At 33.8% G+C, this 27,852-nt stretch overlaps 1 protein-coding gene across 2 annotated transcripts in view; it reads left to right on the top strand.

Annotated features, from left to right (window-relative positions):
• Window positions 1–352: 352 nt before the first annotated feature.
• Window positions 353–27,852, top strand: part of FANCL (FA complementation group L) — a 79,421-nt gene continuing 51,921 nt past the window's right edge. The window contains exons 1-4 of one of the 2 annotated variants that reach the window (XM_074286980.1): window positions 353–527; window positions 16,798–16,856; window positions 19,128–19,188; window positions 22,353–22,409. In XM_074286980.1, the coding sequence (XP_074143081.1) occupies window positions 432–527; window positions 16,798–16,856; window positions 19,128–19,188; window positions 22,353–22,409 (273 nt within the window). In that variant the 5' untranslated portion in view covers window positions 353–431. Of the gene's footprint in view, window positions 528–16,797; window positions 16,857–19,127; window positions 19,220–22,352; window positions 22,410–27,852 lie in introns of those variants that run through there. The other variant, XM_074286982.1, reaches the window with a different exon arrangement.

The raw sequence follows: 27,852 nt of genomic DNA, 5'->3' as shown, positions 1-27,852 counted from the left end.
TTCTGAGTCACTATGTGAAAGATTTCTATTTGAATTTCTCAATTACTGCTCTACCGCGCGGTTATGAGTGAGAATTGCGCCACAGATCTGGGAGTTAGTTATGGGATTCCTGAACCTTCGAGAGTGATGGAATCATCCTCTATACCATCCCCCCCCCCCCAGCCCCCGCCCCCTCAAACTTTCTCCTCAGCGCCAAATTGCCCATTATGACTGACGGTAGTAGCGCGCGGCTAGGAGGCTGGAGAGCTCTAATCTCCAAGCCCCACGGACCCAGCCCCTGGATGCTACATAATGAGAGTTGCTGCGTGATCGCGGCAAAAGCGCAGAAACTTCGCCCGTTAGTCACTGCGCATGCGCGGGAGGCGGAAGCGCGGAAAGCGTATTCAAACGTCCCGCCGGATCCTGGAAAGCTGGAACCGGGCTAGGCTGGCATGGCAGCAGCCGAGGCGGCTTTGCTGCGGCAATGCCCGCTTCTCCTTCCCCAGAACCTGGAGAAAACCATTTACGAGGGATTTATTTCAGCTCAGGTAACCCCTCCTTGGGAACTGGTCCCCGGGGCAGGTGGAGAGGCTCAGGGGTGGAGAAGTGCAGTGAGCAGGGAAGGAAGGGCTTCCCGAGTTTGTTCCGGTTGAGTTTACTTTTGCGAACGGCCCGCAGCGGGTGGTAAGTGCCCCGCCACTGCTAGGAGGGAGCCTAGTCAGGCGCGCGCGGGATGCGGGGCCGGTGCGGTGACGTCAGAGCCAGCGGAAAGTTCCAAAGGGGCGGGGCTGCCTCTCCTCCACGCCTCCTCCCGCCCTTTTTCCCTTTAGATTTTACCTCTAGCTCGGCTTCGGATGGTTTTCGAGCAGGAAAAGAAACTGCTTGTAAGTGAGCATTTGGAGAGCCTCTCATCCCAGACCAGTCGCTTAACCTGTCTGTGCCTCAGGTTTTTTTTCCATTAAACGGAAACAATCAGCATTAATTAAAAAGTGCCAAGCACTGTGTTTACGGAAAAAAAAAAAAAAAAAAAAAAAAAAACAACACACAAATAAATAAAATGCTCTCTCGTTTAGGAAAGGGAACGGGCATTTGTTAAACACCGGCTATATGCCAGGCACTGAGCACTGGGGTAACAACGAGAAATACACGGAAATGAATTAATGAATGAATGACCAATCTAGAAGCTTATTAAACATCCAGGGAAGGGAACACACCTTTATTAGGCCTTACTATGTGCCAGACAGTGAGCTAAGCCATTGACAAATATTTCAAATGACCCTTACAACAACCGTGTGAACCAAGTTCTGTGAGGCAAAATACTAGTCTAGGAGTAAGAAAGTCCTGAGTTCTATTCATGTACTGTATAAAAAACAAACACAAAAGAACCAGTCCCTTCTCTCAGCTACAGAGGAGGATATAGTATGTCCATAAGTAGGAAAATAGAATTTACAAAGTAATTTCAGAGTATGGAATCAGCAAGGCCTTGTGTCGGAAAAGGCCCCAGATTGTAGTGTGGAAGAATAAGGTGTTGGACCGAGGGAGCTAAGAGGAGGATGCCCTCAAGGAAGACCACGTGTGAAAGCACTACGTCATCCATCTATTGCCAGGGTGACTTTGGACAGAGCCACTTAGTGGCTTCTCTAGTTCTGTTTCCTCATGTTAGCAATGAAGATATTAAATTCAATGATCGCTGAGGTCACTTTCAGTTTCTATATTCTGTGATCTTTGTGGTGACTTTGTGGTAATATACATATATATATATATATATATATATATATATATATATATATATATGTATGTATATATTACATGTTGCATTGTAGTACATTTCAATGGTAGTAGAAAGACTGACATTCAGGGATCAGTAACCATGTCATCATATACTATACATTACAGGGGTTCTCCTTGAGGACTTTTATGTGGCCTGCCAGGTTATGGCAAATGGGCTGAGAGGCGGAGACAGAGTGTGAGGTTTTGTTTTAACTATAGTCAGGCCCTCCAACAGTCTGAAGGACAGTGAACTGGCCCCCTGTTTAAAAAGTTTGAGGATCACTGCTATACAATATCAATTTTATTTTAATGTTATCAATAGCAAAGGTTTAAAAAAAGTATTTATTAGTATCCCCACACTTCTTAATCCATGTGGACTGAAGATACTTTTGAAGAGTATATTTAACTTCTTAACTCTTTAGCTTCCTCTTCTATAAAATGAAAGGGTTAAATGATATGATCTCTAAGTTCCCTTCCAAATCTAGGATCTTGAATCCTATTACCTGTTTTCCTTTTAAAATAAAAAAAAAATCCTCATTCTTATTGATGGATTCTTTCCTGAACAGTTTTCTTTAGCTCTTAGCAGAGTGCTTGACATAATAAGTAGGTGTTTAATAAATACTTGTTTATTTGACAAAGATTAAAAAAAATGAAAGGGAGAAAAAAAAGCAGCATCTGTGTCTGACAGCATTCCCCACTTCTGCAGAAAAGGAAGAAAGAGGCATTTTCTCATCTGTGCTCTGGGAAGGACCAACTTGCTTGTCCTAAATGATATCACATTGAATATCATTTTATTGTTCTTTCTGATTTTGTTGTTGTCATTGTGTATGTTGTTTTGCTAGTGGGTCTTCTCAGGCTTCTCTGAATGTTTGTATTTGTGGTTTTGTGTGGTGAAAAAATAGTCCAATAATATTCTTATTCCTCCTATCACTAATTTTTCTACATACAAATCTGCAAATTTAAGAAGAAATTATCTCTTCAGACTTATCTTGACTCATTTTTATGAAAACATGTAGAATTTGTGGAAATGTGGTAATGCCTACCATGTTATTTTAGTTTTGTATGGAGACTTTGGACAGTAAAGGATGTCAGGAGCAATTAAGTTAACACTGTCCATTATGTTTGATTATAAACAACTTGTTACAGATGATGTAGAAAAGAAATTCCTGTGCAGGAATTGGTTTAAGTGGATAACCTCAGAGGTCTCTTCCATATAGGATATTCTTTATATCTACAATCCCTCACCTCCTTAAAACCTAAGTATATTCATTCTAATGATGTTTTCTTGGGATTTTGACTAGAATCATAATTCTGGTCTGTACCTATGCATTAACAATTACTCTTATGTAGCAAAAAAAAAAAAAAAAAAAAAAAAAACAAATTTAGGGGTAGTGATAACATGGAGGTAGTGGATTGGTGGGAAGTCATAGTCCAGAAGGGAAATTTTGAAATTTAATATCAGAGAATCATAAATTTTTCAATTAGAAAAAACCTCAGTGGTTATCTAATCTAATTAATGACTAAAAATGAATTCATATCATATATCCTACACATCCATCATTTTGTGGAGGAAGAAGAGAATACTCACCACTTTTTGAGGCATTCCATTTCACTTTTGGCTTTTTATTGTTAGAAGATTTATATCAAAATTCTTTTTGAGTCTCTGTAACTTTTACTCATTCCTGTTATGTCTGCCTTCATGGGGACAAGAAAAACAAGTCTAATTGACCTTTCACTTGATAGGCATTCAACTGCTTGCAGATGGCTTCATGTTCTTCTGAGCTTTCTCTTTGAGTTTCATACTTGGATTCAAAGCCTTTTACTTTTGGGTTGCCTTTTTTTTTTTTTTTTTTTTTTTTTGGCTATTCTTAAATTTATTAATGCTTTTCTAAATTATGGTTCCCAGAACTGCAACTGAATGTTTTTGAGTGATAGTGAAATCTAGAGCATACCCACACCAAGTAGGTGGATATCAGAAATAGAGGTAAAGGAGATAAGGAAGGGAGAGACCAGAGTGTTACAGGGGCTATTGATGTAAATAACTGATGTTGCTAAGTGAATTAGGTAGGCAGAACAAAGTCTACTCATTGAGCAAAAAGAGTGATTTCTTACTAACAGAATTATGGGAATAAATTTGTAAACCCTTGAAGCATAGAAGACCAGCTTTTGAGAATTTTCTTGGGTTGGAAATTAGTTGCAGAGTTGTTTCTTACTTTAAAATATTTGGGATCTTCTTTCTTTCAAGTATTGGAACGAACTGTTGTAGTATCATAGTTTTACTAATTTTTAACAAACTCTCTAATTCCTGATTGTTCTTATCTGTATATGTAGTATGTCTTAAAAAGTTAGGTTAAGGTACTACATAATACCTTTTAGTGCTTTAATGAAATAGTGAATCCTTGTTATTTGACCTTTTAAAAAGGTCAGAAGTACATTTTGTTTCATTTTTTTAAAGGCCATTTAAATGTAATAAAAGTGCTATAATATTACCATGAAAGTAAAGGTTATAAGTTATATTTAATTGTGTTCCTCTATTTTAAAAACTGCTTTAAAGGAGATTGTTCAAAATTTCCATCTGGTAAAGTGAACTTATATTAATTGTTTTTGGAGAAGTTTTGACTCTTATTTTTCATTTAATACTGTTGAAGGAAAAGATTATATTACTGTTTGTCTTTTTCTTTGCTCAAATTTCATCTTTTTTTTTATCCTGCTTAAACTGCTTACTGATTCATTTCCTCAAGAAAGTATAACTCTGATTTCATTAAAAAAAAAATGGTTACAGTCCCACTTCTACTGTTTCTTCTTCCTATCAAAAGTATCTAAACAAAGCCTATACATACATATCAATATCTATATTAATATCAACAGATAGTTATCTATAGTGTCCCAATGAATGAAGTGAAACTTAGGTGGAAAAGCTTAAAAGTACACTAAGACTTTTGGGGAGGGAAGGGAGAAAAAAAGAGAAAGAGAGAGAGGGAGAGAGAGAGAGTGTGTTATTCTCCTGTGTTGCTAATAAATACTCAGATAAATGCTTTAAAAATTACTAATACTTATCAGAATGGCTAATATGATAAAAAAGGCAAAAATATTGAATATTAGAGGTGATGTGAGAAAACAGATACTAATGTATGGGTTGGTGGAGTTGTGAACTTATCCAACAATTCTGGAGAGTAATTTGGAACTATGCCCAAAAGGTTGGCTATAAAACTATGTGTATGCTTTGATCCAGTAATAGCATTGCTAAGTCTATATCCCAAAATTGTCTAAAAAAAGGGAAAAGGATCTATTTGTACAAAAATATTTATAGCAGGTCTTTTTGTGGTGGCTAGAAATTGGAAATTATAGGGATGCCCATCAATTGGAGAATGGCTAAATAGTGATTTATGATTGTAATGGAATATTAGTATTTTATAAGAAATGACAAGCAGGAATGATTTCAGAAAAACCTGGAAAAAACTTAAATGAATTGATGCATAGTGAAAGGGTTAGAATCAGAACATCATATGTAACAACAGCAATATTGTTTGGTGAAGAATTGTGAATGACTTAGCTATTCTCAGCAATGTAAGGATCCAGACCATTCCAAGGGACTAATGATGAAACATAGTATCTGCCTCCAGAGAAAGAAGTGATTTTGATTGAATATAGACTGAAGCATGCTATTTTTCCTTTCTTTCATTTTTTTTATTTGAGTCTTGTACAAAATGAATAATATGGGAATGTTTTACTTTGGAAAAAAAATGTTAGTGATACCACTAGTAACAGTGTACTGAAAAGGCAGAACTATTAAATTCAAGGTGATTAGTTTAATTCAACAAATATGTGAATACCTACTGTATACTGTGCTCTGTGGAGGGTGCTGTGATGAATGACATGAAGTCCACCCTCAACGAGTCTATTAGGCATTACAAAGTCTACACAAATAATTCTAATCCAAGATATTTTATGAGAGACAGTTTGGTGTGGAGGAAAGAAGGTATTCCTTGGAACTGGAAGTCCTAGAAAAAATGTCCACTTGCAGTAGTAGGAGTTTTTTTTTCTTGAAAGTTCTGTATGCCAATGACATCACAGTCATTGATGTCACAGTCTCTTTCTCTTTCACACTCACACACAAATATATGTATATATGTATGTATATGTATATATATATGTATACGACATATATATGTCATTTATACTTATGTTGCTCTCTATAGGTATCTTTCTCTACAAGCTAATATTATTTATCTCAATATATTTATATCTCATATATCTTAATATCTATTATGTATCTTGGTAATCATAACAATGTGTCACATGCCTAAAAACTGGTATGAAAATTGGAGAAAATGATTACTTATGGCTCAGGTGAGGGTAGATCAAAAAGGTCACCAGGGGACAGGCTTATACTGGGATTTCAAGGGTAGAAATGGTGATATAGGTCATTTTAGGTTCAGGGAACAAGCATGAAAGGAAGCACAAAAAGGAATTCAGGAATGGTGATTAATTTAATTTGGATAGAGGATCAAATTCATGAAGGAGAGCAGTGATAAATAAAACTGGAAAGTTAACGTTTGAAGCCCGATTATTGAAGGCTTTAAATGACAAATAAGAATTTTGACTTTATTCAGAGTGGGAGAGTTCTGTAGGGAGCAATTGAAGGTTTTATAGTAAGGCAAAGACTTAATGGAAGCATGATTTAAGAAGATTAGTGTGTAATGGCGGAGAAACTGAGGCAGGATAGAGACTAGAGGGTATAATAATTTATTTAAAAGGGAAGGATTTCCTGGGACCAAATGGATCCATGGTTTGGTCCCAGGGCTGAATGAGACTATTGTCTCCAAGAATCCAGCAAACAATGTGAGTTCTCATTGACATATATACACATGGCTCAGACTCAGGGGGTAGAGTGAGAGCGGAGTCAGGTATTGAGAATGGGAATGGGACTCTGATAATCTGGTTCTGGCAGGGTCAGGGGAGGCATGGGGCCATCTGATAAATGGGATTACAGAATGGGTAGAGGCACCCAACATTCTGATGATGTCTAAGATAGAAGGTCTTTCTCCTTATCTGGATCATCATGATTAGGAGGGAGGGGTGGTTGAGCAGAACAATTAGGGAAACTGAGGCAGGACTGGGTCAGGATAATAAAAGAGAACTGTGGCATAACAAGTGCGTCAGCAGTTTTTAGGATAGAATGAAGTGGGGGTGAGTTTGGAGGAAAGGAAATTAGTTATTAGACTTATAAATCTAAGCTGGACTAATATAATATGATGAAGGCTACACTTAAACTAGAATGTTGACAGGGAATATTAGATGAATACTAGAAATATTTTGGTTGTAGAATCAACACAATTGAGATGTGTTTGAATTTGTGGGGTAAAAGAAGGAATGAAAGAACACTATGAACTTTTAATATTGTAACTGGAGGATGGTGATATCATCAAAAAGCCAGAAAAAGCTTGTTTGGAAGGAAATTGGTCAACATTTATTAAGCACTTTCTGTGTGTCAAGGAACATAGAGGAAAAAAAGTGAAATAATCCCTGTCCCTAGAGACCTACATTCAAATGCAAGAGATAACATAAATGTATAAAACACATATACAAAACATACAGTATGAATAAAAGGTCACTATGTGAGGCAAGGTACTAACAACAGAGATGTAGGAGAGGGATGGAATCAGGAAAAGCTTCATATAAATCTTGGCACTTGAACTGAGACTACAGGAAACCAAAGAATTCACCAGTGGGAAGGGAGGAGTGAATGTGGCTGAATTCCAGAGTTAGGAGGAGAATAATTTTTAAGAGGACTAGAAAACTAGGAAAGGATCAAGTTTTAAAGAGAATAAACAGAATAAAGAGAATAAACAGAGGGGTTTTTATGTTAGATTCTATAGACAACACAGAGCTACTGGAGTTTGTTAAGCAAGGGGATGACAAGATTCAGACCCCATGCTTTAGGAAAATCATTTTGTCTTCTTTGTGGAGGATAGGTTGTAGAGAGTAAAGATTTGAGGCAGGAAGGTCTTCCTGCTACATGGGACTTAGGAGGCTATATGGAATAGTCTAGGAGAGAAATGATAAGGGTATGAATAGCTGTGTGAGTGGAGAAATGGTCTGTTGGAAATGTGGGACTAAAAAACTAGAATGGCTAAACAAATTATGATCTATGAATTAATGGAATGTTATTATTCATAAACTCATGATGGAATGGACTGTTTCAGAAGAAAGTGGGAAAGCCTTTATATAATCTGATGCAGAGTGAAATGAGCAGAACTGGTGGAACAGTTTACTCAAGCTAAAAAAACATTATAAAGAAAACCAACTTTGAGAGAATTTTTGTTGTTCAGTCATTTCAGTTATATCTGACACTTTATCATCCCTTTGAAGTTTTCTTGACAATGATTTTGGAGTAGTTTCCAATTTTCTTCTCCAACTCATTTACAGATGAGGAAACCGAGACAGAGTTGAGTGTCTAGGTCACACAGCTAGGAAGTGTCTGAGACTAAATTTGAACTCAGAAAGATGAGTCTTCTTGGCTTTAGGCTGGGCACTCACACCTAGCTTCTCCTTGTGAGACTTTATAACTCTCATTAATGTAATGATAAAACCTTGAGTCCACAGGACTGTTAGGACTACTAACTTCTTGTCAGAGATGATAGACATATAGAATGAGTCATACATATTTGTATGTGGGAATTTGTTTCGCAACTATGCACATTTATTTATTTATTTATTTTTCCTGAGGCAATTGGGGTTAAATGACTTGCCCAGGGTCACACAGCCAGGAAGTATTAAGTGTCTGAGGTCAAAATTAAACTCAGGTCCTCCTGACTTCAGGGCTGGTGCTCTATCCACTGCGCCACCTAGCTGTCCTTTAGGTGTATTTACTTTGAGTTTTTTGGGGTTTTTTTAATTGTTATATTAGGGGAACAAGAGGAGGAAGAAATAATGCATTTTTTTAGCAAATATAAAATTTTAAAAAAGGAAATATAGAATTAGAGTTAAAGATACAGGTTAATAGAGTATATATAGATTTTTAAATCATGTACTTAAATAATTGAAGCCATGGGCATAGATGAATTAGCCAATTCACAAAGTATTATAAAAGAATCTTGGAAAATGCTTATGTAATGGGCTTTTTTTAAAAAATGCTTATTCATTATATTATAGTGGTCCCATGGATGAAGTAATGGATATGCACCATAGGGTCAAAATAACACTTCTTAGGCATCCTTGGTAGAGGTTGTGGTGATATTCCTCAGGGTCTCACGGGTAGTAAAAAAGGAAATATTTATGTGTAGAGAACTCATGAACTAAATTAGAAGACATGTTCAAAGAAGCAAGCAAAAATGAATATAGATGTGTGACATAGTTATTTAAGAATATATTGTCCCTTGATTTAAAGCATTGTAGGCTGGATTATCAAATTGTTAATTTCATAAATGATGTCACAGTAAAAGTCATTCTGGCCTACTTTACTCTGCATCAGTCAATATTAGATTTTCTGTCTCTTGAAATCATTTGCTCCTTTGTTATAGCACAATCATATTTATATGCCACAACTTATCCAGTCTTTTTTTCAATTGATGGGCCTCATCTTAGTTTCCAGTTTTTTGCCATCACAGAAAGAGCTGCTATAAATATTTTTGTACATATAGGATCTTTTCCTTTTTCTCTGTTCACTTTTGGGTATATACCTAAAGGGAATAGAACATGCACTACTAGGCCTATACCCAAGAGTTATATGCTATTTTTGTAATTTTGTGTGTGGTTCCAGATTGCTTTCCAGCTGTGCAACAATGTGCCTGATTTCCCTCAGCCCCTCCAACATTTATCATTTTCTGTTTTTGTCAACTTCACCATTCTGATGGTTATAAGATGGAAACTCAAAATTGCTTTAATTTGCATTTCTCTTAGTGATTTAGGCTATTTCTTTCTTAGAGAATTGTATAGCCATCTCCTCAAGCCATTTAACAAATGTGGAATTGTTCTTTTTCTTACAAATTTAAATCAGTTCTTTATGTATCTTAGAAGGGAGACCTTTGTTAGGGAAATTTTCTACAAAGAATTTTTCCTCTACTTGATTATTTCCTTTTAATATTAACTTTTTAGATTTGTTTGTGCAAAACATTTTTAATGTTATATAATTTTTTAAAATCTTTCATGATCCTTTTTATTCCTACTAATAGTCATGAACTTTTCTCTTATTCCTAGATCTTCTGATAAGAAATTTTGCTGTTTCTTTGGTTTTATTATGATCTGGTCTTTTATAACAAGGTCACATCCTCATTTGGTATAAATGTGAGATGACGATATAGATCGAATTTCTTTCATACATTTATCCAGGTGTCTCAGATTTTGTCAGAGAGTGAGTCTTGAGGCATCTAGATGGGGCAGTAGGTCCCTTTAAGAAACCCCTCCCCCCATGGCTGACCTTTGATTTACAAATCCTGGTCTGTGGGCTTTCCCCATCCCCCACTGGATCTGAGCTAACTTGGATTTTCCCAACCCCCACAGTTTAAACCCATTGAATTCTGTTCAATGCTGACCCTGGCTGAAAGCCCACCAGGAGCCTGGGACTTCACCCACCTTCAAGATCATTATAAAAGGGGCTACTTTGGAGTCCACATCTGCAGAAGTCCTAAGCATGGCATCCTTGTGTGAGTCATGCCAAGGGTTTCTGCCCATTGGACCTAATCCTGTGCCCTTTTATCTCTACCCTCAACTTTACTAACTAAACCTTACTTCCAAATCTCTACAATAAACCCTTTTTAATCAATCTAGGTTTCGGGCCTGTAAATTCACTTACAGGGGACTCTGCACCGTCATGTGACTATCTTTGCACCAACCCAAAAGGGGGTTCTCCCTTCCCTAACTCTCATTAGGTACAGTCCTGGTCCTGGAATCAAGAAAAGTGCAAAATTGTCCTCAGACACTTACTGGTGCTGGGACCCTGGGCAAATCACTTAATCCCTATTTGCCCCACTTTCCTCAACTATAAAATGGGGATAACAATATCCACTTTGAAAGAATTTTATGAAGATCAAATGAGATAATATTTTTAAGTGTTTAGCACAGTGCCTAGCACATAGTACATGCTATATAAGTGTTTATTTCTTATTCCTACCTTCCTTACATCAATAAGTTGAAGTCTTGAGTCTTTATATTTATCAAATACTAGGGTATTAGCATTATAACTAATATATGTTGTATACCTAATCTGTTCCATTGTTGGTTTTTCTGGTTTTTTTTTTTTTTTTGTTTGTTTGTTTTTTGTTTTTAATCAGTACTAAAATATTATTACTTTGTAGTATAATTTGAGATCTGGTACTGCTGGTTTATGTATCAGGATTTTAGCAGTGTTACAGAAGGAATTTTATTGTATCTCTTTTTTGTTTTATTTTTTGTTTTTTGTAAAAATTGAAGTAATGGAATTAATAATTATTTAAATAATTAACAAAATTCACTTATGAAATCTATCTGGTTCTGGAGTTTTTTATTTGGAAGTTCATTTATGGTTTATTCAACTTCTTTCTCAGTATTGGGGTGTTAAATATTATTTCTTGTTTTGTTAATTTGAGTATTTTATGTTTTAATAAATATTTCTTTTATTTAAATTGCTATCTTTTTGATATATAATTGGGGAAAATGGTTCATAATAACATTCTTTATTTCATATTCTTTTTTTGTAAATTTTCTTTTTTATTTACTAGTGATTTGGCTTTCTTCTTTTTAATCAAATTAGTTAATGGTTTCTCCATTTTATTGTGTTTTTTATTAAAGCACTAACATTTAATTCAGTATAAGATTAAGCAGGGTTTTTTTGTTAATTTCTTTAATTATTTAAGATTTCAATTTTAGAGTTTATTTGTGATTTTTAAATTGTTGGTTTCTAGTTTTTCTTCTTTTTAAAAATGCATTGATCTCATCTTTTTCTTTTTTTGTTAATAAAAATGTTTTGTGATATATTTTCCTTAACTTCTATTTTACTTGCTTCCTCAAAATTTTTGAATGTTGTCTCATTGTTGTCATTATGTCTGGTATGGCAAATTCTAACTCAAAATGACTTCTCAGAGATCTCTCAAAGTGAAGAATAGAAGCTTTATTCAGGCATTTTATGAGAACTGGACATCCTTTTTTACTGGGGTTCTCCAGTTAAAAAGGAGGTTTCCCTCTTCAGAAGTCAGGGGAGATCATATAGTCACAAGCCATAAGAAATCATGACAACCCCCTTCCCCTTATCCAGTTGATTCTTTATTAATGCCTGGAAGTAACATGGACTTGTTAAATTTTGACTTGAATTTTATGATGGTCAGTTTCACAAATTTTACAATTGTTTTACTTTATCTAATATGAGTATCCTATCTCCCAAATTCCCCAGGTAAACTGAATCCAAGTTATAAATTTAATCCACCTTAGTTAATGATTTTATAAGAAATCATATAATCCCCTCAGAAAGAGATTTGTAAGTAATCCATTAAACTAGGATAACCAAGGCGACTTGGTTTACCTCAGGCTTCTTCAGCAAATATAGATTATCCAGTTTACAGATCCCTTAGAATGTCTCCAGTTCATTAATTAGTTAGCATTTTCTAAGAAGTTAAGTAAAGGTCCAGGAGATCAGATATTTCTACTAGAGGTGCAGGTCATTTGTTCTCCTTCCCAGAGCCTTAATGATAAACAGACCCCTGAAATTAGGTCTGGAATTGATGAAGTTTAGGTTTTGGGGTTTCCTTCAGAATTATCAAATAACTATTCTTGGGAAGTCCTCAGTTTCCCATTACATTCAATTATATATAAGGAAATTATCTGTCATATAAATTCGTTTGATCCACCAATTCTTTAACATAAACTCATTTAGTCTCCTGGCTGATTTAAAAAAAAAAAATTCCCCAATGGTTCTTTATTAAATACAATTGTTTTTGCATTATGGTCTATAAAAGATGTGTATAATATTTCTGCTTTTCTTTATTTGTGAGAATTTTATGTCCTGAGACAAAAGAAATTTTTGTAAAGATGTCTTGTATAACTGAGAATATTTATACTTCTTTCTATTTCCATTTAATAATCACCAGTTCTTTATTATATTTATTTTTTCTAAATTTCTATTTAGGTTCTAACTTCTTTCTTATTTATTCATTTTTGCTAGAATTATGTAAATTAAGGTCCTTTGCTATTGTTGATCACCTTCTTGTTCCTAATACTTTCTTCTCTTGTTCCTAATACTTTGACAGAACTATTTTCTCCTGGTTCTCCAAAGATCACTTCTTCTCCGACTTCTCTACTGTTCAACTTGTGCCTATTAATTATAGATGTTCCCCTTAGTCTTTGAATCTCCATACCCTCTGTATTATTTCAGTTGGTGATTTTATCAGTCCTTGTTGGTTCAATTTCCTCACTGTGTAGATGATTTTCAGATTTCTGTATCTAACCCTAAAATCTCTCTTGAACTCCAGCTCATATTATATCTTTTAGATGTCTCAAATTGGATAGTCTCTAGGCATATAAAAATCGACCTATCTAAAATATTTTCATTTTCTTCTTCCTCCTGCCTTTTCAGCCCTCTCCTTTTCTTAACTTTCCCATTAATGCCGCTACCATCATCCCCATCACACAGGCTCACAAAGGATCTGTCCTCCTTAACTTCCCTCCCCTCATTCCTCATTTATGATCTGTTGTTGAGTCTTTGTCGCCTTCTCAGCATCTCTCATATACATCCCTTTTTCTATACACAAAGCCACCCCCCAAGTAAACTCTTATTGCCTCTCTCACAGCTGGGCAGTGCCAGTAGCCTTTTGGTGTGTCACCTTTGCTCAGGTCTTCCCCCCATCCCCCATCTAATACTCTGCTGCCAATGTGATTTTTATGATAGACATGTTAACTTACTCTGTAAACTTACTCACAGGATAAAATCTAAATCCCCGCTTTAACACTTAAAACCTTTCATAATCTGGCCCTTTCCTATCTTTCAAGTCTTCTTACACTTTACTTCAAAGGACAAGAAGTCCCATCTCCTGTCTTTACACTGTCTGTGTTTAATGTCTAAACATCCCTTTTCACTTATGTCTCTTGGCATCCCTAGTTTCCAATTTCTGCATAAGGTCCCTCCCCCCTTTCATCCCCTAATTGATAGTAACTTCACTCTGCCTTCAATTTGCGTTGCATGTATCATGTATGTTTAGTACAGTTATTTACATATTACCTCTCCTATTAGTGTGAGCTCCTTGAGGGCAGGGATTGTATTTTGTCCTTTCTTTGTATTCTGTAAAGTATCTGGCAAATAGAAAATGCTTAATTAGTACTTGATTGGCTTGTCATGTACAAGCTTCAAAGAAAGACTGAATGACTACTTATTGTGCATGTGTTAGAACATCTCCTTTTATGTACTGAACTAGATAACCTGAGGTTCTTCCCTGTCCCCCCAACTATGAGTTTCTCAGATTCAGTAGTAAGTGGAGTCACTGGAGTTGAAAATAAGAAACTGTGAGAAGAGCCATCAGCATGGATGCTGTTGTAACTTGGTATGATGGCAGGAGATGAGATGGAGAGTGAGAATGTGAGTCAGGTAGTGAAATAATGATGTTTGTCAAACATAGTTGAGGTTTGTAGACTGTAGTGTTGTGATGATAGAGAGAATGTAATAGAATCATGCTTTGAACTTCAAAAGAGGGTAAGATTGGTGAATGATGTTGGTATAATAGTAGCCTGGAAGCATCAGTGAATATTTCTTATAAATCTGCTGTCACTTGCATGTTTGGTTTACATAACTAAGAATATTTTATATTTCTCCCTTAAAACTAGCTAGCAAGTTGAAAATATGAACCTTGCCTATGTATTTCTATATTATGCTGTCATCTTTTGGCATAGTGTATTAAAAGCAACTGCTTTTTCTAAAAGGAATTTACTTTTTTGATGAATTAGTTTCCCATGAGAAATAACCCTCCTTTAATTTCTTTCTTAGATTGATGTTAGCCATTTTCTTGTATTTCCTGTGACTGCGAGTATGTTTCTTGTTAAAAATAAACACCACTGTATCTTAGAGTGTCTGTGATACTACTTCCTAATGAGAATGGGAAGATTCTGACAAACATTGCCTTTAAAAAAAAGTCTCTAAGATCATAAGCAGCCAAATAGCAAGAAATACAATATTGTACTTTGAGATAATATGAATTTTTATGTTTCAGAGAAAGGAAGGAGGAGTGATTTATAATTTTGTTTTGTTACTTCTGACTTTTGAGTGTTTTATTTATGATGTAAATTGTGTTTGAATACAGACAGTTTATTTTATTGTTTACTTTAAAACTTTGAAAACTCCAAAGGGTGATTTTTAAAAAGAATACATTTTTCCCAATGATGTTGCAGTAATAAAATATATATTCCAATAATATTCTAATAATATAACTAAAAATCAAATTTTAAAGGGTCATAAAGATCAATTGGAATATTTTTCTTATAGAATTAATTTTTACATGCTTTTAAAACTGAATTCAGTTTTCAAAAGCCTCTAAATTTTTTTTTATTAATGTCTTCTGTGCATTATCAGTTTTCCCTAGTAATGCTCCTGATCTCTTTCTTCCTCTCAGAGAGCCATGCCATAGAACAAGTAGTAGTTTTTGAAAGACCCTCTCTCCACACCTCCACCCCCCCCCAAAAGAGGGAAAAAATTAGCACACTTGCGCACTACATTGAAAAGATCAAAAACATGGTCAAAGAAATGAATTGGAAATATCTTCCCATGTCTCTTCTATTGGCATGCTTGTTGAAAATTTTGTAGTATTCATTTTTGATTTGTATGTGTGTGTGTGTTTCTTTCCATTCTATTATTGTAGTCTTTGTATACGTTGTTTTTTTGGCTTTGAAAAAAGGCAAAAAGTTCATGTAGATCTTTTATGTTCTTTGTATGTATTGTACACGATTTCATATAGCATACATTAATTTACCACAATTTGTTTTGCCTTTCCCCGATCAGTGGCATCTTTGTTATTCTGTCATGTCTGACTCTATTTGACCTCATGGACTTAAATCCATGGAATTTTCTTGGCAGAGATACTGGAGCAGTATGCCATTTTCTTCACCAGTATGTTCTCATTTTACCTGTAAATAAGGGTTAAGTGACTTTCCCAGTGTTACTTCATGTATGAGGCCAGATTTGAACTTGGATCTTTCTGACTCCCAAGTCTGGTGCTCTATCCACTGAACCCTCTAGCTGCCCCAGTGGCATCTATTTTATTTCCAATTCTTTTCTATTACAAAAAAGTGTTGCCATAAATATTTTCATGTATGTACATACTTTATTCTTATCAATGGCTAGCTACCTTGGGGTATATTTCTCATCAGAGTGCTCTTCTGGACTTCTTTATATACCTTAGATACCAAATCCTTATCAGAGAATTTTGATACAAATAATTTTCTCATTTAACTGCTTCTGTTTTTATCCTTGGTGCTTTAATTTTATTTATGTAGAAGCTTTTGTTTCATGTAATTAAAATTACCTATTTTAGCTTTTGTAATTGCCTTTCTTTATCTCTTGTTTGGTTAAATATATTTCTCAAACGCATAGCTGAAAGGTACAGGACCTACTTCTTTTTTTTACTTCTTTAATATTAAAGTCACATATTTATTTAAAAAAATTGTGAAATATAATGTAAGGGTTTGACTAAGACTCATTCTGCCATATTTTTATCATACAGGGAGTTCTTAACTAAGTAATTTATATTTTGATTATTGAACATTGGATTATTGTTTCTAATTCTTCCTATTCTTGTCTGTATCTCCCTTGTTTAGTCTGTCTGAAATCTTGAAAATGTGACATTATATAAAGGTATTGTTATAGATCAGTATAGATAGGGAGGACTTAATTTCTCCTTAAATCAACCATATTCATAGTTTATAGTTGTTTCCCCCCCTGATTTTTCAGAGTAGCAGAAGAAAATTTATTTTCTATATTTTTTCTGAGAATACAGAACTTTAAGGATATATTGTAATCTAACTTATTTTCTCAAAATTAACTAAATGAAAATGAAGTTTATAAACTTAATTATACTATTTGAATGTTTTTCACAGGGGAGGGACTTTCATGTAAGAATACTGTTACCTGAAGATCTTCAACTAAAAAATGCAAGGTAAGATAATATTCTTCATTCATTTAAAAGTAATGATACTTATTATATTAAAAGTTCACCTCAAATATACATTGAACCAAATTTTCCTGTGTAGAACATCATGTTACATGTAGTTCTCTTTCATGTTATCCACTTTTACCAATTATGTTGAATCTGGATTGCAGCTTCTGTAGGATTGGTCCAGCCCACTCCAGGAGTTAGTGTTTGCCATACACCAACATAGCCTGCTTCACACGGTTCCTTATCATCAGATGAACTTTTACATGATTTTTAAAATACCAATAGTAGTATGTGCCTTTCAGTCATTTGTTCAAGAACAGTTGTGTACTATGTGCATGATTTGAACCTAACTATGAAGAGGGCACAAAACCAAAGATAATATTGTGTCTATGTGAATCATTTAAGTTTAGGAGTCATTCATAAAACTTAGAATATATGTCATACCCATGGTAGCTCGCTCAAGAATGCTTTCTGTTGTTTGCGGGCATTAATGAGAGAATATGGCTAGATAAACACATATTTGGTGCTTTTTCAGATAAACTTTTATCTGTTTGGGGGCAGTGGGTGAGAGAATTTGACTGGATAAGCATAAATTTGGTACATTTTCAGATTAACTGTTTCATCTATGTGGGGAGCTTCACTGGAAAAGCTTCCCCTTGTTGTTGTTCAGTCGTGGCTGATGACTCTGGACACCAGTATATTCATACTGCCTTTGGTGTTTTCTTGGCAAACATACTAGAATGATTGACCACTTTCTTCTCCAGCAGTCCAAGTCAGAGGTTAAATGATTTGCCCAAGTACTTGCCCGTGCAGCTAGTCTGAATCTGAGGTCAGCTTTGAACTCAGGGCTTCCTGACTCCAGTCCCATCACTCTACCTAATGAGCCACCCAGCTGCCCCAAAACTTCCCCTACCTGTGTGGATGGGCACCTTCTTGTCTTCTTGTCATCATAGAGAGCTATCTGCTGTGCTCCCTCTCTATCACTGCTTAAAAAATTGTGTTGGCAGTGTCCCTCTTAAAGACTAAAGATATTCTATTGTTGTGGCCTGCCTTTTTAAAAAGGCAGAGAATTTCAGATTTGGAAAGAATCCTATTAGTGATCGGAGCACAAGCCTCAAACTACCTGAAAGGAGTCCATTCTACTTTCCATTTCTACTTGTCCTTCTCTGGATGGTTTCTAGCTTTTTAACATGATTTTGCAAATATGCATCCAGAACTGAACTCAGTACCTCAGCTATGCTCTGACTAAGAAGCAAAAAGGGACTCTTTCCTCTCTGGTCCTAGATTCTAAATACAAGTCTGATATATTATGTAGCTTTGTTTTTTATTTCACTTATAAAATTTTTGTTTAACTCCTTTTGGGAGGAGAAGCTCATTCAGTAGAAAAATTCTGTTCTGTTGTTAAGAATAGTATTATGGTAAGTCATAATTACTGTATATTGTCCTTAAAGTAATCGTTTTTCAATATGGTGAAATATAGTAGGAAGACTATTGAACAGGGAATCAGGAAAGAGGTGGGAAAAACTCTGGTTCTGATGTTTATTAATTATAAGACTGAACAAATTACTTCGCCTCTTTCCTTCTCTATAAAATGGGAATAATAATACATGATGGCATATCCCTTCACAGAGCGGCTAGTTGGCACATTTGATAGAAGGCCAGTCCTGGACTCAAACATTTGAGTTCTAATTTGGCCTCAGACATTAATTGTGAGAAACTGGCAAGTCACTTAACCTGTTTGCCTCAGTTTCTTTGTCTTTAAAATGGTAATAATGATAGCACCTCCCTCCAAGGACTGCTGTAAGGATCCTTTGAGGTGCTAATTATAGTGTTTAGAACAGTGTTTGGCATATAGTAAGCACTATGTAAAGTTTTTTATTATCATTAAATTTTATTTTTAATTTTTAAATTATTATTATTATTATTAAGGTGCTTTGCAAACTACTTAAAGCACTGTATAAATATCAGCTTTTTGGGGGGTCTCATATCCTAATGAAAATCCTTTATATTCCTGCCTAAACTAAAATTGGTCAAATTAATAAAATTCATGATTATGTAGTACTTTAAAGGTAGCTAAAAAGAAGACTAAACATTTTGAAGACAATACTTTAGATATTAGTAATAAAATTAACTTGTCAGAATTATGTTTATTTCTCTCTTGTGTATACATATAACTATGTTTGTGTCATATAAAGAAATGTTGAAATAATTTTTTGGGTGAAGACAAAGCCATGCAATTTTAAAACCTTTTGTCCCATTTTTAATCTTTAGAATACTCTGTAGTTGGCAGCTGAAGACAATACTGGATGGATATCATCAGATATTAAACCAAGTATGTCCTTTTAAAAAATATCTTAATGCATGTGAGTAAAAAATGAATTTATTATTTTATAAGAATTGTAATATTGATTATATCTAGGTGTGTATGTGTATATATATATATATATATACATATTTATATGCATATGTGTGCATATATATATCAAAAGCTCCCAATCATTAGGATAATAGAAGTGTTTTTGTATCTGTGTATGCAGTAGAGAGCTTTAAATCAACAACATATTTTAAATTCATGTTAAAATGTTAATGAGTAAATCCCCTTTCAGAAAAAAAGTTAAATATGTTTTCATTATAGAGTTGATACCCAATTACTTTGCCATTTTCTCTACATTTAACTTTCCATATTCATATATGGTTATATATTTTGCATGAAAATATTTTCCCCTAATTATTATTTCTTTTCTCAATCTTAAAATAAAATTTTGCTTTCACATAATTAATTAGCAAAATTGAGTCTGAAAAGAATATTAAAAATATAAAAAGCCCTTTGTATGATCCATTCTTTCCTCTCTGGTACTGCAATTATGATGTATTTTAATTGGGGGTTTAAATTCTTTATTTTGACTATCCTGTTGTATTTTTGTCCAGGTGAACTATTCTCACCATTTACTATTCTAACAGTTTGAGGAAACTGAGGCAGATGTCTAAGTAAGGTCAAACCCTTACTCAGGATTTGAAATCTTGTTTTCTGGGGTCTGGATCCATTAACTCTATCTACAATGTCTCTTAGTTGCCTATCTTGAAGGGAGTTAGAGATTCTCCAAGGCAGAGAAAAATGAAGAGGGAGAGCATTCCAGGTATTGAGGATAGCTGAGCAAAGGTATGGAGGTAGGAAATGGAGGGCATCGTGTGCTAATTGCGTTCTTCAATTTGGACTTGATGCAGGATATCCTGATATCATTGATATTTGTTGTTTCTTCTTGCCTTGATACTCAGATTGTTCAACAAAGTTATCTCTGGATCTGCATTTGCCATAGTATCTTATACAGTGTTAATGTAATATATGCATGAGAGACACTTTGATACATATACATATGAAATACTATAGAAAAATTGGCCAGACTTTCTAAACTAAATCTCCATGCACCTTCATACCAGGTAACTTCAATGTGAATTTGGTCATGGGGATGATAAACAAAACTATTTTGTAAAATATAATTTGAAATCCAGAATTTAAAATAGCCAGAGATTTTCAGATTACTTAGAGGCCTCATGGATAGATACTACAAGAAGAGTCTTATGTTGTTGAACTTGGCAGATGTTAAGAACATCACCAGAAAAAAAAAAAAACTCAGAAAATCTGGATGTGAAATGATTGCCAATATGGGAATTGCTTCCAAATCATCTGTGTGTTAAGAGGTTACTCCCTATTTAGAGCAAAGGTCAAAATGAGGAGTTTTGAAAAAGTAAAATTTAGAAAAGTAATGTTAGCATGAGAACTTTCTTCTTACCTATTGAACAAGCTGTCAGTTGAAAAATTCAGTAACTGACAAAAGTAAAGAACATTACCATTTCTTAGAAAAGTTTAATTTATACGGAACATTTGCCATAAAATAACATAAGCCAGAAAAGTTTAGAATTTGCCTCAACCAATGTTAATAGTAATGGAGTATTTTTTAGCTCTAGGAAAACAAAGAAGAAAAATTGTCTGTGGTCAGTAGAAAACAGACCACCTCTTCAATACAATGAGGATGACTATACAACAGAGGGCATAGGTGAAAGAATCCTGGATTTGGAGTCAGTATAAGTGGGTTTAAATGCTACCACTTAATAACTGAATGACTTTGGGCAAGTGACTTGACCATTTTGTAAAGACATTAGATTAGGTAACCTTGAAAATACCATTTAAATCTGTGATTCTGTTTTATTATTTAACTCTATTGTAAGTTTGTAACCTTATAAAAAATTTTTTTTCAAAAATAAGAAAGGAAAAATTTACTTGTTAACCTTATGCAGAATCATTTACAGTTTGGGTTTAATGTGTAAATCACATGTTCTCTGGGCTTCATTTTCCTAATGAAATGAAGAGGCTTGGCTAGACTTGGATGACCTATGAAGTCCCGTGCAACTTTGAATCTATGATTTAAATGTATTCATCCTACATTTTTTTGTTGTTTGTTTTAAATTTCTAAAAGGAAGAGGAGGAAAAAAATTCATTTGTTGACCTTGTTCAGAATTACTTGCAGTATTGATTCAATAGTATACAAAAGGTAAATGGCAATACAATGTAGCATTAAACAGAAGAATAATTCAGGGTTTCAGCTAAAGATACAAGATAATGCAGGATCTTGCTTTTCATTGCTTTCTTTTATTCTCTGATTCTTATAGGGGTTTAAAAATAAATTATGAGGGATTTCAAAGAGCTTTTGACATTTTTAAATAATCATTTGGCTTTTGGAAGTTTGGCTTTTCATTTTTTTTCAATAGTTGCTGCTTTTTCTTGGAGTTACTATAGGATAATTTCTGGCACAGAAATAATAATGGTTGTTAATCTTCAAGGTCATAAGAGGGAATCAAAATAATATATGAAGTCTTGATCTTTACTTATTTTTGAATCCATTCATTTTAATTTCATTTTTCAACTATATAAGTTTCTTTTCTTTCCCTTCATTAACACAGTGTTGTTCTTAGATAATAATTAATCTATTTCTTTTCTACCTTTTTTTTTTTTTTTTTGGCTGGATGAAAATGCAGAGTAAGATTGCCAATCTAGTCCTAAGAATTGTGGGGACAATTCGATTAACTTCAACAAACAAAACAAAAGTATTTATTAAATACTTATGATCAGTAGAGCATTATGCTAAGATTAGGGGAGATAAGATTAGATAAAAGGTAGATATTATCCACTGGGAGTTCACAATCTGTTAAATAAATACAGTAGATACCATGGTATTTAGTAGCATCATTTTCAGCTTAATGTTAATTTATTAAAATTTATTTGAAGATTGTTTATTGGAATTTAAAAAAATGTTTTTATTAAGAACATTGCTGTGTATCCAATAAAGATAATTGTCAAAAGGTTAATGTGTTATATAGTCACTATACTTAAGAGATGCAGATGTGTTTAATTTGTTATTTAATTTCTCACATTCAGGTTGACCTACATTTTAATTCCAACTAACAAGTAAAATTAATTGGAACTATTGTTTAATTTAGAGATTGCAGTACTCTTCTGACCTGATGAGCTTTATGATGGAGTTGAAGATGATTTTGGTAAGAAATTTATTCTGACACTGTATTACTATTCTATAGTTTTTTCACAATTTCTCTAACTTCATTTTAAACTGACATAATTAGAATTTCAGATTCTCTTCCATAGCCCTTAAAATTACTGATTGAATATATTGGGTTAGTATATCTCACAACTGGCCTGGAAGTCTGTTCCCCTTAACCCATGTTAATTCCTGGTGGAATTTGTTTGATTAAATAACAAACTAATACATATATAGTCCTTATTATTTGCTCTGGCCAGTTGGTGAAGGTCATGAATGTACAAATAAAGTTCTTTCTCTCAAAGAACTTTTGGAAATCCAAGGAGAGATTATGCTTAAAAATGTAAAAGAAGTATCAGATTCCTTAGGATAGTTGTATATGTAAACTTAGTAAGCCAAGAAATATTTGAATAATCATTCTAGAATTACTGAATTTTAAAAATTATATAGCACTTTTATTTTTAACAAGTGATTAAAAAAAATAAAAGTGATAGGCATGGAACAAGATCAAAACTAACAGTTTTCTTTATCTGTAAATGAGTTGGTTCAGGAGTTCTCAAACTATGGCCCTCGGGCTAGATGCAGGCTGGCTGATGACATTTATTCGGCCCACCTTATGGCAAAATGATCTGAGGGGCAGAGACAAAGTGTGAGTTTTTGTTTTACTATAGTCTGGCCCTCCAACAGTCTGAGGGCCCTATTTAAAAAGTTTGAGGACCACTGTGTTGGTTAGACCAAGTGATCTTGAAGGACTTTTTAAAGCTTGTTTGTATAATGAGTTTTTATTCTATGTTATCCTAAATACCCCCACACATATGCTCACATGCACATATGTCTTTTATCTGTGTATACACCGTACTTAGAGCACTTGGTTCTGAAGTTAGGAAGACTTGAATTCAAACCAGCTTCAGGCTTTTGCTAGATATGTTACTCTGGAAAGTCATTTAACTATGTATATGTATATATGTTTGTTTCTTTGTGTATCAGATGATATGGGAGTTAGATGGTTAGATCTCAAGTAGCCAGACTTATCTACCTGAGTTCAGATCCCGCTTCAGACACTTACTTGTGTTTCCTGGGCAAGTCACTTAACCCTGTTTACTTCTATTCATCATTAGCAAAATGAGCTGGAAAAGGAAATGGCAAATTGCTCCAGAATCCTTGCCAAAAAAATCCCACATGGGGTCACAAAGAATTGGATATGACTGAAACAAAATAACAAGTGTGTGTGTGTGTGTGTGTGTGCATGCGCGCGCAAGCTAAGAATAGAGAAGGTTCAAGAGTTTTTTTTATAGTCACATTACTAAGAACAAATGCTTTAAAAAAGAGAAATGTTTATAAATACTTTAATGATTTATTTCCTTATAGTTTTATTTTCAACATGTGCCAGTGGTAAAATATGAATAAAAATAAATGTGTCTAAGGGAAGTTTCCTTTTTTCCCCTTCATAATATTAGGAGAATTAAAAAAAAAAAAATTACAAGTCAAGCTGTAGGCAAGTAAGTTAAATGTATGTGGGAACTAGAGTAAAGCAACACAGTTTTGCCCTATTAAGCAGTCATCAGAAATAATTCTATTTATTACCTAAGCCATCAGTCACAGCTGTATTTAGCATATAATTTGAAGAAATAATGATCATATTAAAACGAGATAGCAAATGATAATATAGACTGTTTATGTTTTAGTTTAATGTAAAAAACAAATTTAGATTTAGTAACTCATATAAACACAGGCGTGACTTAGTTGGAACTCTAACCTTTAGAATTACTGAGGCAGGTTTCTAAGTTGCAGGAAATATTTAATATATGTTTCTCATATATATACATATATATATATATATATATATTTATAGGAAAATATGATTCTATCAGATTTAGCTTACTTTTTTTTAAACAAATGTAGATTTCTGATTTTTTTGTTAATCCAAGACCTAGAGCTCTTAAAAATGTAAGATTTATTAGCTTGAATTTTGAAGTTGCTAGTATTAAGATGATGATATTCATTACCTTTGAAGAAATTATGTGATTGATTTTAATAACTTAAGGAGTTACCAAATTTATATTGGTTGACTTCAGTATAACTGCATAAGTTTTATACTATCTTCAAGTGGTTACCTCCTTCCCCCATAAAAAAGGGATTGAAAACCTGTTTTTAAGCCATAAAAAATAGACCTGGTTTTTTTTTTTTTTTTTTTTTTTTTTGGTAGTAAATTACTTAAGATACAAGGATTAATGAAGCTTGATTATTCTGAGCCCTGCTATTTAAAATCTAGAGAGCACTTTGGCAATTTCAGCATTGGTTATTTGGCATTCCCAAACTATCATATGGATTCTTAATTATAATAGTAATTTTTGTCATTATAGATTTATCTTGATTTCTTTTTTCAAAAAGCAGAAACTGCAAAAAAAAAAATCTAGTTTGATAATGATGTTTGAGTAAGTAGGTGGGGTAGTTAGTATTTTCCTTAATTAGTATGAAATAGTGGAAATAAGAAATTCTGGAGATTTCAGTTTAAATCTTAATCTTAGTCACTAGCTATATGACAAGAGGCAAGTTATTTAATCTCTGAGACAATTTTTTCTCATTTGCATAATGGGAACACTATTAATATTTTATACTGCCTACCTCACAAGCTTATTATTTGCAAAGCACTTCACAATGTTGAAAAAGTTATATATACAAATGAATTATTATTATTATTAAAGCATGAAGGATTTTCTGATTTTGGTAGTTTATAGTCTTTCTGAATTAAATCTGATATTTCAGAAAAAAATACCTATGAAATTTAAAATAAAGCAAACATTTCCCTTCTAACAACCAAAAATACTATTTAATACTTAATATTTTAAAATTATACTTTTAGATTTCTGGTTATTTTTAGCAAAGTATTAAGCATTTTTAATAAAAATCAATGTAGTATATTATAAAGAGTTATCTGAATTAGGAAGACCAATGGTCATATTTCATCTCTGACCCATAGTGTAACCCAGAACAATCTAACTGAAACTCTCTAAGTTATAGCAGATCTACCTTAGTAAGTCATGTTCCTCACTTGGAGTTCCCTAGAGGGTAACACTAATTTTTTAAAAAATCACATCTTATAAAGTTATTGAAAATGATATAGATTTCTTCCCCTCCCCCCTTTCTCCCCAGGTATATATTTTCTCTTTAGTTCTTTATTTTTCTGCTGGAATGTATGTGTAGGCATTTATAACTTCATAGATTTAAGAGTTTATTTTACAAATGAGAACATAGAAGCCAGGAGAGTTTGTACCTTCACACCGGGAGTAAATAGCAGAATAATTAAAAACTGTGTCTTCTGACTCCAAATACAGTGCTTTTAACTTTCCTCACTGTTCCATCCTATCTCTTGTAGGATTATAGATTTATAACTGGTAGTGACCTTGGAGGCCTACCAAGTCCAGCTCCCTGATTCAGATATATAGAAAGGTAAATGATTTGCTTAGTTATGCAGTTAATAATGTTTTTGGATTTGAACCAGGATCTTCCTTAACAAGCCCAGCACTATATCTGCTAGGCTATGCTCCCTCTATTAACTTTACAATGTATTTTCACTTTAGTATAGTTTTAGAACTAGAAGAACCATTTTAGTTATTAGCCTTAAGACTGAATTTTTTCACATAAATTTCTAGTTTAAACTTGAAATCTCTGTCAATTACCATAATTTTGCGACAAAGTTTGAGAGACATAATTTCTGGGTAACTAATCATTTTATTAATAATGCTAGTATTTTATTAATAAAAGAGGTCAATGGCAGTCTTGATTGTACTGCAGTGCATGCATGGCACAGGGGTGATAGTTTATATGCCTTTGGAAAAGTGGATGTTCCTGAGGATGGCAATCAAATCTAATTGGTTAACAATTCACGAGAGAATAAATATTATAATTAGAAATGGGCTCACTCCAATGAGGAACTGAGAGAGTAACATCATGTCACTCTTAGACAAAGACTGTCTCTACATCCAGAGCAACCTCTGCTTTGGACAACCTAATCAAAGAAGTTATTCTCACCCAAACCTGAGTAGTACACAATGAAATTAGATTAAATTTCTTATAAGGTTGGGTGGAGTCTGACAAGTTAATCCAATCTTATCAGTAATGTCCTTTATTGAAATTTGAAATGAGGACTATAGAAAGAGGGGGAGCTCTGGATCTCTCCAAATCGTTGGTTATTAATAATCATTTCCTTTACTTTCATAATAATTTTCTGTGGAAAATAATACCTTTTCAAAATGGAAGGATCCTAAGATTAAAATGAAAATACATTTTCTGTTATTGTTGTTGCCTTTTCACCAGAACTGATTTCATTAGTGTAGGGATCTTTTTTTTTGTAGCGAAGAAATTTCCTCTACCAATGGAGATGAACAGTTGTAATTTAGCATAAAGAATTTCCTTGGTTACAGTAAGGTTGTAATTTGTCTGTGGTCATACTGTGGGTTAAAATTTGATAACTCTCTTTTCCTGCTTTTCTCTTCCCTTCCCAGCTTGGATTTTTTTTTTTTTTCCTAAAAACTTAAATTTTCTGTCTCATCCCCAATGTTTTTCTTGTCAATTCCTTTCCTCCTTCTGTTGCACTCCTACACTTTCGTATTGCCTTCTGGCTTTTCTGACAATGTGAACACCAAAAGTAATTTGTAAATATTTCTTACACTCAATAAAATTGAGAGTATCTTAAAATATTTTTTCAAATGCCAAATTTGTAAATGTTAGCGATTTCAAAATGGAGCAGTATTCATTCTTAATTTTAACTGCTCCATTGTTGTTGATTTTGATCTTGTTTTCTTTATAATTTTGTTTGTAGTTTTTGACTACCATCTAGAGAGATCGATAGAAAGCAGTAAATCCATGATGTGGGTTCTTCTTCCAATGGGTGCTTATCATGACAAATCATACCAGTTTAGATCATGTGCTTCTGTGTCATATTTTGGAACTTACATATACAATTCCATCCTATGTTGGGGTGGGGGAAGGCCTTCCTTTCATTCTCTTGACTAGTAGATAGTGCAGTGGATTGTGTAGTAGACATGGAAGACCTGAGTCGACATGTGGCCTCAGATACTTATTAGTTATATGATCCTGGGAATGTTACTTAATCTTTACCTCCCTCAGTTTTCCTGGAACATCTACCTCCAAGAGATTCTGGAAGGAAAAAATGAGATATATGTAAAGTGCTTTCCAATCCTCAGTGTATTGTATAAATTCTACCTATCACCTTACATTGTGGTGTGTCTTGTGGATATGATTTCTCCAGATGACTTTTGAGTTATTGATGAATGATAAAAAGCCTTGGTAGGGAGGAAGAGAATAGTATATAAGATACTAGAGCCAGTGTATGGAAAGAATTAAGACATGGGTAACTGGAACAATTATTGATTATTTTGTTCCTTTATTTGGATGAGGATATACTAACAAGAAAAAAAGAT

Source organism: Sminthopsis crassicaudata, chromosome 2 (genome assembly GCF_048593235.1).
Source record: "Sminthopsis crassicaudata isolate SCR6 chromosome 2, ASM4859323v1, whole genome shotgun sequence".
Taxonomy (NCBI): Eukaryota; Metazoa; Chordata; class Mammalia; order Dasyuromorphia; family Dasyuridae; genus Sminthopsis; species Sminthopsis crassicaudata.
This window is presented reverse-complemented; position numbering and strand designations above follow the sequence as displayed.